Below are 12,427 nucleotides of genomic sequence, written 5' to 3' on the forward strand. Positions count from 1 at the left end.
GGACAGTACACAGAGCACACAGGGATCACATTTTCTGAAAAGCTGTTGGTCACTGCATCCCCTTGTAAGCACATGATTATGGGAAGGGTCCAACCCAGGCACCAGGGTGCATTGTGGTGACCCACACAGTGACTCTTGTTCTGCTGCTTCAGCAGACTTTGATCCTCCCAGGAACCTGAGGGAAAGGAGGACATAAGGGAACACAACACAAGAAATCAAGTACAAGGCACTACTTGGAAAAAAGTATTCTATTTTCAATGCCTCAAAAGACGAGGCATAACTAGTAGATTGCTTAAAGGATTTTATTCTATGGAAAAAATGAAGAGTCGAGTTAAGATACAAACTTTTAATGCTAAGAGAGCAAAACTGTCTCTACAGCTGGATCAGGGTGTAGAAGGAACTACCAGCAATGGGGTGACTCTCTTTAATAGGGAATAATGAAACTACTTTGGGAGATAATTTTTGGGCTTACTCTAAGGCCAAACACAAGTACATATTGAAACTAAATGGGTCAGAGGGCCAAAGCCAAGAGTCCTCAAAGGTGACAGTTCGGGGAGTAATACCACCCAAGACAACAGCACATGCAGCAACACTGAGTTACGATGATCCATATATCTTTTAAAAACAGAATTATGACTAAAGTAAAGGCTCATTCTGCTATCTGTAAACATCAAATTGTACCTACAGGCACACACACACACTCTGCAAGGAAGGGGGGGGGGGTAGTACTTATTACACAAAACTTCTAATACAATACAAATTAAAATTTATTCATTCAATGTAGACTTAAACCAGCAAAATTTCTTTGTGCCATCAGCCTTGCAACATTTTACCGCAACCACCATCTTAGAAAAATCTGCTGAAAGTTATGACACATCATGGTTTCCATTATGTGTTTCAAACTCCTAAAGCAGCAAATCCTTTAAATAATCCACCCCAATAAATAATTCACAGAAGACAAACTTTCAGCAGCCTGTAGTACACGCAATTGTAAAGTGAAAAAAAGAGTGAACCACTTCTCCCAACCATAGCTAGCATTGGAGCTTGGGGCACTGCAACAAGCTGCAGGTTCTCTTTTTGCTGCAGGTTCTCTTTTTGCTGCTGCTTCTGGCTTTTCACCTTAGATCAGATAAAGGGCCTAATGCACACATCCAGCAGATAAAGTCTTTTTAGCACATGGTAAAAGAAGCATTACTCTGTACCTTGGGTTCTCCAGAGTATTTATCCATTTCATTTGCTTTCAAGTCTTTTTGCTGCAGGTAACAAAGCATGGAATTTGTGGTTTGTTCGGGGTGTTTTATTTCACATGGTTTGCTCCGTAATTTTAGACTTGTTTTCCTTCTTAAGCACATGTTCTTTTAGAAATTATAACATTATATTTTTTTATAAAGTCTGATTTTAGTTCTCCAAAGCAGACTTCAATTCCTTTAATGCTACTTTCACTGGACATAAAGTTACTTACATTTTTACAGGTGTACAGTAGATCCATAACCATAAATTTGTGAGGGTTTTTTTGCATCCTGGGTAACTATTTTAACATGCATAATAGTAATGCTAATTCAAAATTAATACATTCTTCTACCGTTATGTATATATAAAATTGTTTGCGAAATAGCAGACTCTAATGTGTGAACACTGTAAAATTTTCCATATGCAGAACTACTGCTATTGAACATGTCTCTAGATGTCCAAAGATCATCAATGAACTGTAAACAGCTGCCTAAGTTACGCCTAGGTTTTGATGATGGTGATCATGAGGCAGATATGGTTCCACAAAGTAGCAAAACATTTTAATTACTTATCACACAAATCACCTGCTACCACTCCATTAGTATCAGCCCTGCCAGCTCCTAACTCCACAGGCTGTTGATGGGAATGGAAGAAATGTCTTCCCTGTGTTTGAAAATAATGGAGAGCATCTCCCATTTCTCCTTTCTCAGCATCTAATGACAGTAATCCATGTAATCAGACTGATCCATTATTACTCTGAAGATAGAAGAAACACAATTGTCCCAACTTTTCCCCCCTCCCCCAAACCAGCAGACACCACACCCGAAGAGAGGTTCCCTCAGCTTCTCTCACTACCACAAAACCATGTTCCTCAATTTCATCCCTGGTGAAGTCACCACTGTTGCCACCCCACAACAAACATGCTTACTTTAAGCAACGCAACTGAAAAGCAGGATGAAGTGCAGCAGAGCAAGTGCTTTTGGCAGAACAAATTTCATCAACAAATAAGCTATTTTAATACACAGGTTCTAAGAAACGGAACAAAAGCTTGTGCTGTGTATAAAAACTTCAACTGCTTTCCCTCTGTGCAGAGGATCTTAAATTCCTCTATATTGACTGCTTAAAAGTGCCAATACAGATGACTTAGCTTCATCCAGCCCTCCAAGAGACATGACAGACATGCCACTACTGTCATGCTCACATTTTCTGACAAGCTAGAAAGCTTCAAAACAGTGACACAGGAAAAAAACTTTTGTGTTGAATTCCTACTAGGAGATTTTACTGCTAATTTCAACCAGAGGTGTTTGGCTAGACAAAAGACTTCCTATCATTCCTTCTTAGATACCTTTACTTATGATAATTTGACATATGCCTACATACTGTAGAAAGTTCTGAAGGTTCTTTATTTATTTTTTAAAAAAAGAATATTGCTCGAGTGGAAAGACTATCACTTCCTACAGGTCTCTTGACAAGGAAGCCAAACAACATGGGGAACTTGAAGTTCCAAAGAGATTAAATAACTTGTTTGTTAAGGCAGTTCTGTTTTTATTAATGAGCTCTACAAGGCTTAAGAGGATGTGTCATAAATGGTGTATTTGTTATACAGTGATACCGTATTTGTTTTGAACACCATTCTTGCATTCTGTAGTAAACTTTACACCCACATGGTGTCCAGAAAATGCTAAAATTGAAAACAAGTAGTTAAGAGCTAATACAAATATTTTCAAACCAGTATTTGGTCATATTACTGACTTAATGTGTTTTCTGTGATCTTCCAGCTAATATGGCTAAGGTAGCTTGCTGATAAACAAACACAAATTCATCGAGCAAAGAGTAGGGAAAACTCAGTTTATAGTTACAACTGTGCTAGAAATACTGGGTATGCTTCTCATGATTACACTTATAAAAACCAGTGCTAAAGAACCAGAAAAAGTTCAGTTAAAAACCACAACAATTAGAATCACAGTGGAAGACTTAAGTAGTAACCGAATTTCAGTACTCAAAACAAGGTTTAGAAACTATTTGATGAATGTCAAAATACTACTTTGTAAAATTAAATCTACTAGACACACCATGTCAGAACTGCTGAAATTGGGACAGTAAGATATCTTTCAAAAGAGAAATAACTCAAAGCCAAAATAAAAATTAAAGACCACTAACCCACACACAAGAAGTTAAAGGTTGATAACTTATTTGGAGAACGATATTTTGTGACCATGTTGTGAAGAACTATGATGGTAATCATTTAAAATTGCATTGAAATGATTGTATCAAAAAAGGAAGTACATCCAACCTCTTAATCAACAGTGTTTCCCAATCTTACAGAAAACATGGCATAAAAAAATGACCTGTTTCGTATTTCTGCTTGTTACTATGTGCTGTCTAAAGAAAAAAAAAAAAAAAGCTAACTTCTCCAGCAATTTCCAGAAAGCTCTCAAATGGGAAATATGAAAAAAAAACCACCTTTTCATATAAATAAATAATTAGAAAAATAACCAGGGGAGAAGGGGAAAGGTGTAAAACTGTTGACTCCTGGAAGGGACATTAAATGTAGCACTCAGGAACTCAGATTGACCCAGGTAGACACTGTGGAAGCTGACGAACACAGGAGAAACTCCCGGGCACTCACAACACTTCTGAAATAACATACTAAGAACAGCAATGCAAGTTAGGACTGGTTTCTCTACTTTACATCTCACTTGGCAATTCTTACTTTCCACAGGAAAATCTGACACACTAAATGTTACAGAATTTTTTTACTGACTTAGAGAAGCATAATAAAGAAATCATTTGAAGAGTCACTCATGCAACTTAAACATCTTTGCAGTGTTAGCGAGATTACTGTTACTTGCCACCATTGCCAACACTCATCTCTAGTGTTTCTATTGTTCCTACGCATTTTGCAAACACATCTCCTGTATTCTTGGTGTCCAATCTCTTTCAGTACCTTGTAATAAAAACTTCATTTCTTTTGCTGGGCATCTGTTCCAAAAAAACACACCAAGAACCAAGTGGAAGTGTTTCCAAGATTTCTTATGTGGTTGTTCACTAAAGGCAGCAAGACACCTTTAAGATAACTCTACTAAGCAGTGCTGGTTGTGAAGGAAAAGCCGTAACATTCCAAAACCCATGGATTCCCATGAAAATGGCACCCTGTTGCTGGCTCACACACATCAGCCACCCGTGGCAGGCTGCTGTCTGGGGAGTTGTGCTGTTGCCAGGAAAATTATTTGCAAAGAGATGGAAAAGATGCAAAAGCTTTCTTTTGCTTGCACAAACAACTGTCTTCTTATTTTTGCTTCCTTCAGATAAGGTTTCTGGCATGACAAAGATGAGGCAGCAAGCATAGAGATCATCTTTGCTGAAGAGGGGGAAACCCGTGGAGCCACACTCAGAGGCAGCTCCGGGGGCGGTGCTGGCAAACACCCGCTCCATCCAAATGAGTATGGGAATTCCTTCCCACCCACAGTGCATGGGACGAATTATATTACAGAAAATTACAGTTTGGAAGATACATGCTGTAAGTGTCTTGCTTAGTAAGACTTAATAGAAATGTATTAAAAAAAAATACACTTCTCACAAAAGAAATACTGTACAAGGAAACTATTTTAAACTTTATTATAATGAATGAAGATGAAATTTTAATTGCAGGCCTGGAAGCTGACTTTTGCCTTAAGAATAGTAATAATTACCAGTAATAGTAATAATTACCAGATTCCATTCAACATGGGCAAACAGAAGACAGTAATTTGAAATGGCTGAATTGCCATTAACTTTTTACTCACTTAGTTAAGACAAAAAAGAGAATTAGAAGATGAATCATTTAAAATCCTTACTAGGTGGCCCATACACTACAATTCCATAATTAAAACCAAGCTGCTGTAGCTATGTATCCATTAGAATTCATTCAAGAAAGACATTTAAGAACACAGAAATAATGCATATGAAACTGAAAAATAATTTTTTAAAAAGCAACAGACTGCCATCGACAGAAAAATTACAAGTCCCAAAAAGTCTTCCCTAAGTGTCCAAGTCACTTAGGGAAAACAAAAATTTTGGAAAAATTCCCTGATGACAGGATTATAAGATGATACAGTACAAAGGAGTAAGCCCTTAGAAAGGGAAAAACAAAGTGAATTGTTTTGTAAAAAGATGTAGGGTTATCTGAAAGTATCTAGTCAGAAAGTACAGAGGGTCATTTGAGATATGAGGTAAGCTATTTTTCAGTCTACAAGTAACTGATTTAATTAACATATGCTAAACAAGTGTTAACCAGCCTTTTAATATGCACCCAATGTTTTCGGTTTATTTGCTGATGTTCTTTTCAAAAAATGCTGAAATACAACGGAAATTCCTTAAGACATTGCTGAAAACAAGCTAATGTTTTAAACCATCAATCTGCATGTTCTAGGTACCCACATGCCCATTAACCTTCCACCAACCTCAAGCCAAACAACAGTAAAGCTGATGGGATTCTATTATTAAAGTATTCAATAGCTGAGATTCAATTAATGACAGTCAATAGAGTTCTGGGAAAATTAGTTTCCAACATCAAACAGGCATGACCTTTTCTCAGACAAGATTAAAAGTTTTCCTAATAAAGGCAACTTTGTAAAGGTTGTAAACTTTCATGGTGTATTTGGCTTTTTAAGTACAGCACACCGATGTATTAATTGCTGCCATAAACTTTCATTAGAACACAGACTACATGAATTAAGAACTATTTAGATGATGCATCTTCAACAGCCAACTATGGGGACTATTAATTAAATAGTAATAGCTCTTATGGGGTCTGCCACAATTTGAACTATGGTTGGCACTTTTCATATTTATTGAATATCTCAAAGCAAGCATAAATCAACCACTGGTAATTACTGTGGATAAGCCTAAGAGTGGCACATAGCTGTGGGCAATCACAGACAACATACTATATCATTTGTGCAATAACAATGCCTTCAGATGAAATATGTTTGAACACAAGGAAATGCAATTGATTAAGGAAGAGGCAGAGAAAAGTGCATCTCCATGAGAGCAACTGTTGGCTGGAGCACCACATGCATAATAGGTGGTGTCCTAGTTTGAGCCAGGACAAAGCCAAAGTTCTTGTTACCGATTTTTTTTCTTTAGTGAACTCTCTTTCAAGCAGCACACTTGCTGAAATTAACAGCAAGTTTTCCAGCTAGTGGACTGATAAAGACCAAATGTTTATAGTTACTGCTGAGACCAAGGCCACTTCAATCTGCTGCTTCAGACACTAAAGGAGCAGAAGAATTGTATCTACAACCCGCCTGTAGGGAGGCATGGACTAGACAGATGGCAGAATTTGGCCAAAGAGACTATTCCATCCTCATGTGTGTCACACTCAGTATAAATTCTGGGATCACAGAAGTCGAGTCCCTTCTTCCTTCTATTGTCAGTGACTGGCTTCCAGGGAAGATTGCATCTATCCATCCATCACCATTGATCCACAGGCTCGTGTGTTCCTGACCCTCACAACCTGAGCCTCAGCTCCTGTCTACTCTGCTGCTACCTCCTGCAGCAGTCCGGGACCTTCTTGAGGCTGCCCCAGCTCAGGGAAGTACACTGGGAGTTGCTGGGGGTGGGGGATGGCAAGAGGGGTTTTGAACATTCCTGCACATATTTCTATGTTTTTGTACCTATTTTATTTCTAGAATTTCATTAAAGCTGTTTAGCTTAATTTTCAACCCAAAAGTCTCTCTCCCTATTCTCCCTTTCTTTTCCCTATCTAGCTGGGAGGGGGAGGAGACTGAGAGCATTATTGTAATTCGCTTAATTGCCGATCCTAAGTTAAACTGTGACAGGTCGGTCCAGGTACGTCAGAGGGTCCCTCTCTTTAAAGCCTACCAACCTTGTCACTGGAAGAAGCTAAGGGTCTGCTGAGATTTCACGAGACTAATGATTAATTATTGTCTGATTATTAATTTATTATTTTTCTCCCCCAGTACCTGATATTTTGGTAATAGTTATAAGATCAAAGTTGAAAAGAGATTTGGTTTGAGGACTAATACTCATGACTGCTGTTCCCATCCGTGCTGGGTTAGCAGGTATTTTAATGTGAATTTTCTTGTGATGTTAGGAGAGGCATGTTTGATGAGACATTAGACATCCTTCTATAAAGAGAACTTAAGAACTTGTTTCACTGGGCACAGCAAAACTTTTAAAAGCTGTTTCACTACATCAAGCATCAGACTGGCAATTTGCAAGCCTTTGTTTAAAAAAATAATGCATTCTTGATCACTGCTCAAAACAAAGGATCCTCTAAGGAAGGACACATGCTCTCCTTGTTCTGAATGGGAAATTACTGTACAGCAAGACAAGCAAGGCTTTAAGTCTATAGTTTAGTCAAGGACTCCAATTCAGGAAAGGTAAAAAGAAAACTGCACAGATCCTTGGTGCACAGCACAGACATCAGGTTCATTATGCTAAGCAGTTCACAGCCATTAAACCATAAAAAAAGAATACTCTTAGGCACCAACGTTTTTGGGGAGTTATTAAGACTGTCTTCAGCCAATCTGTGGGTCAGGTACGGCTTAGGTAATTTCTTACCATCACAGGATGTAACAGCATAAAAGCACGAGAGGTGCAGGAACATGTGGCCACAGCAAAAAAAAAAATAGGTAGGCCCCACCATATGGTATTTTTTGCCTCCGCTCAACAAACAAGCTACAGAGAAAACTACTATAAAAGGTATAGAGGAATCAATATATTGTAAAAATGGTCCCTCAGAACTTAAAAGCCCACGTACACGAGTGCAAACAGTTGAAGTCTGGAAGATGCAACATAAGTAGAGGCTCAACCATGAAACCACCAGTCTTTGTTCTCACACCATTTCATCGGTTGCCACTATAGTAAAGTGCAGCACTCTGCAGCATGCAGCTTTTTTAAGATCGAGGAGTTAAACGTGTATATTCTAGGAGAACATTCTGTTCCTTCACTTAAACACGTTTCTGTTAGATATAAATAAAAATATGTTTATTTACATCAGGTAAATGCCGTCCACATTCTACATAAACATTTGATATATTATCATAACAGAAACAGAATCCTTTCATAAAGCAGCTTTTAGACAATATATATATATATTAAACAACATAAATCCACATAAAAAGGAGTTTAAAGTCACAACCGGGATTTTCATTTTAACTAGTTAATTATGTTGGAGCTTATTCTTTATACAAACATTTGAAAAGGAACTGTAATGAGTATATTCCAAGAGTGTCTGTAGAAAAGCCTATGGTTTTAAACACCACTGTGGGAAATCTTGTGATAAACTTGCTTGCCTTCCACCCATCCTGTAGTCAGTTTTCATGTACTTTATGGAAGCTTAGCTATGTAGGACATGGTAATGAAGAAGTCATCAAGAAATCTAACCTGTTAAGACACAACACTAGCACAGGACAACTGTGATAAACCTACACGAGCTATTGCCATGTTATTTTCAAGTGAACCTTCTTGCTTTTTAACAAATCCAGTCCCAAACGATAACATTTCTGTTGAAGAGTCAATATTTTCTACAGCAAACTGCAATGGAATACGTTTTCCCCATGTAAAACTCTGCAAAACACAGGCAAAAACCAAAACAAAAGCAAAATATTATGTCTAAACACCTCCAAGGGTTCATCTGTTTCTGTTTTATTCTTTGCATCCTAAAATACAACTAGTAGGTTTTTTGGTCTCTATATGTAAAATGATCACTTACCACCATGTTTAACCATTTCTAGCTTTATGCAAAGTACATTAAAAGTCATTAAAGATCATTGCAAAAATAAAGAAAAAAAAAGTACTTTGCCTGTCTTCCAAATACACTACTTCAAAATACACACATTTTTAAAAGGTATATTTTTTGTATGAGACACCGTTAGGAAGACTTTATGTGCAAGTATAAAACAGAGTACATACTAAGGACACGGAAGCATAAGAAACATCTCAGACCACAAAAACTTAACCCCTGAAACTGCACATAGCCACATCATATAATCCCATTTAGAAAGTGATTTAGCTTTGCTATGGTAGCTATGCCGAACAATCCAGTTTACATCCTTCTGTTTCTAAGTGAGGGGATTTGGCATGAGAGAAGAGGATTCAGCAGTTGATATCTCAATGAAAACACAGTTCTTCAGCCACTGAAAATACACAACCTCTGACGAATTGGAACAAAAATAATATTTTTCTCCTGGATGTGATGCAAGAAAACGTGTTCCAGATTTTTCTTTTACATCATTTTTTCCTCCGCTCCCTCCCTCAATCATCCACCATGTCAACTCAAACTAAGAATTAAGAAAACCCAAACAAGCATGTTAAAAAATATTTATAAGCATATTACATTCCTAATCTGAAAAACGTAAAATACAGAAGGACTTACCCAATGTGTCTTTTAGATTTTTAACCAGAGAACCTTTCTTCAAGCTGTTTTTTCGTTCCACATAATTTGATGGCACATATCCCGTTTTGTTGGCTGCGTTTCTTACCCTCCACCATGTCTTGGAATCATCTAATAGCCAAAGACGCTCATTTTTCTTGATGTCAAGTTCTTGGTCCTGCTGTGCAGTGTAATCCCACTTTGCAATAACTATAACTTCTTCTGTCATCTTTCATGGAGTCCTTCTGCAACAAAATATTAAAAAAAGCTTATCAGTACACTGTATCACATAATTATTACTCAGTTTTTTTAGTTCTTCTGAAATAAGCAAGAAAAGGGTACGGAAAAATGAGAAAGCCATACAGAGAAAGACCTCCTAGATTGGAACTCTTCTTTTAAAAATAAGGTAAGTCATATTGATCTTTCTTGCTTTTTCTGCCACTAAAATATGACAAAACCTTGATAATAAGTTCTAGTCATAATGTCCTACATCTGCTTTCCCTGACTGTATATAAAATACTATTCAGATACACATTAACAAAGGCTAATTTATGAAACCCATTTAATTTTTGCACATAGCATTATAAAACTATCCCATGTAAAGTTCTGATCTGAGGAATATAAATAATACAGCAGCATTCAAAAAATGTATTTTCCTTTTGCCCTAACTCCCCACCCTCATACTAATGTATTACCCGTAAGTTTTCTGTGTTTAAACAAAGTTAGCTATTTTTTCTTTTTTTTTGGCAGTATGTTAAAAATACTTCAAGAAGAACTCAGCAGGAAAATCTTCCCTCGAGAAGAGGAGTCTTTAGTAAGCCTTTGTGCAGAACAAGACTGCATTTTGGGAGAAGCCTTTGTTCTCTCTTCACTCCCAGGAAGGTCCCAGCTCACTGCAGTCCTGCACCAGGCACGAGTCAGTGGTGTGGAGAAGAGTAACCAGATCACTTCCCTGGACAACATCTCATTTCTTCCCTACCTGAAACTTACCCAGAGTTCTGTTAAGATTGAATGAGTCTTTTTTTTTTTTTTTTTTTAAATTTACCTGTAACAAGAACCATCATTTCCAAAGCTATTTGTCAGCTGCATAAAGACAGCTGCATGCCTCCACTTTCTCCTACGCATCCCAATAATTAGCAGGAACAACGTGAGGGAGCATAATGGCATGCAAGGAAAAGTCCCATGCCAGTGCCAGGGCCATTCAAACATATTATAATGCCAACCAAAACGTGTTGATTTTACTCTCTCAATTCTGAGAAGCTACCTAAAATTTTTTTATAACTACTGGGGATTTGTGGGGGAGAGGGAAATGGAGGACGACAGGAGAAAGTGGGAGGTGAGAATATATTTGAAGGTCAATGTAGCAGATTATTTTTATTTTTTTAAGTAAAAGCTGTAGATTTCCATTTTATTACAAATTAGTAGAAATGGGTCCCAGAAAATATTAATGTCCAAGGATCTTTTTAACATGATTTGACATTGTTGCCTAGTTCTTAGCAATCCACAACCCTATGATCTCTTATACCTAATAGTTTATGTGACAGAAAGGTAATTTTAAAAAAAAGCAAACCTCATTCAGAAATTCTGTTCAGCACACAAGTTATATCACCTATTTTCAGAAAGGGTTTCTTCTGCAGTCTGTGAACACACGCACACAGTTCCTCCATTTAGCTACGGAAGCTGTGAAAACTACATGCTAGACAGTGTGACAGTATACTTCTTCAGAGAAAAAGAATCATCAAGGTTGGAAAAGACCTTCAAGATATTCAAGTCCAACCGTCTGCCCTACAGCCTCTAAACCCCTAACCACTAAACCATCTCCCGAAACACCATGTCCACCCGTTTTTTGAATACCTCCAGGGTATTCAACCTCTATCACCCTCCTGGGCAGCCTGTTCCAGAAGAAGAGTTTTCCTTATTTAATCTGTAATCATAAGACACAATAGTGGACTATGGTATAATTTTATAGCCTCCTCTTATAATAATTTTTGTTTCCAGGACAGCATCATATAGGGTTGAGTTATGATTGCTAAACTATTAAGACAGCAAAGCTCTGGGAAGCACCAGCAACATCACCCCTCATGGCCAAGGTAGGATAACATTTTAAATCTGAAGCAGAAATCAACAAGCTTAAGTTCTCATTTTGCAATTAGAAAACACAAAGGAACATACAACAATTAACGTTATTCAAATGTGAGTTTGCACAGCTGAAAGCCATAAGATTAATTAAAAAACAAGTTTTGATGTTTTGAACAACTGAGAAGCAGCACAACCCTCACAGTTCAAACCAGGTGTGACTAATGCAAGTCGCATCAATGATTTCACAAGAAGTAAGTCACTGTGGCCTTCAAAATATTTTTTTTCCCCAAAAATAATAATCTTATCTCACAACGACATAGGAGAGCCTGAGCTTTGGACCACAGTCTCCAATAAACTGCCCTGATTTCTGACTCACATAAAATGGACAGATAGCCTACAGGTCAATAAGTTGATGTAGCCACAGGGGAACTGCAATCAAGCATGTTCTGGAGGCCGATGTTGTCAGTGTAATCTCTCTCTCCAATTTAGATCAGTTAATTTAATTCCAGCAATTGCAAAATGGTTAATTCTTACTATTCCTAGGTACAGGAAGAACATGAAGAAATAGGACACTGTGCTGGTTTGGCGGGTTTTTTGGTAGTGGGGGTGGGGCCCCACAGGTGGCTGCTGTAAGAAGCTGAAGAGCTCCCCCCAGAAGAGCTGTGCTGGAGAGGTGAAAGGCAGTGCCGGGGGGTGAAGATCCCATGGTTGGTGAGGAAGAAGGGGAAGAAGGTGTCC

At 37.8% G+C, this 12,427-nt stretch overlaps 1 protein-coding gene across 1 annotated transcript in view; it reads right to left on the reverse strand.

Moving 5' to 3' along the window:
• NCK2 (NCK adaptor protein 2) overlaps positions 1–12,427 on the reverse strand; it is an 87,084-nt gene that overhangs the window by 23,540 nt on the left and 51,117 nt on the right. Inside the window, exon 3 of the mRNA XM_051641328.1 lies at positions 9,614–9,855. Within this exon, the coding sequence (XP_051497288.1) occupies positions 9,614–9,839 (226 nt within the window). The 5' untranslated portion in view covers positions 9,840–9,855. The remainder of the gene's footprint in view (positions 1–9,613; positions 9,856–12,427) is intronic.

The sequence above is a fragment of the Apus apus genome, chromosome 1, assembly GCF_020740795.1.
Source record: "Apus apus isolate bApuApu2 chromosome 1, bApuApu2.pri.cur, whole genome shotgun sequence".
Taxonomy (NCBI): Eukaryota; Metazoa; Chordata; class Aves; order Apodiformes; family Apodidae; genus Apus; species Apus apus.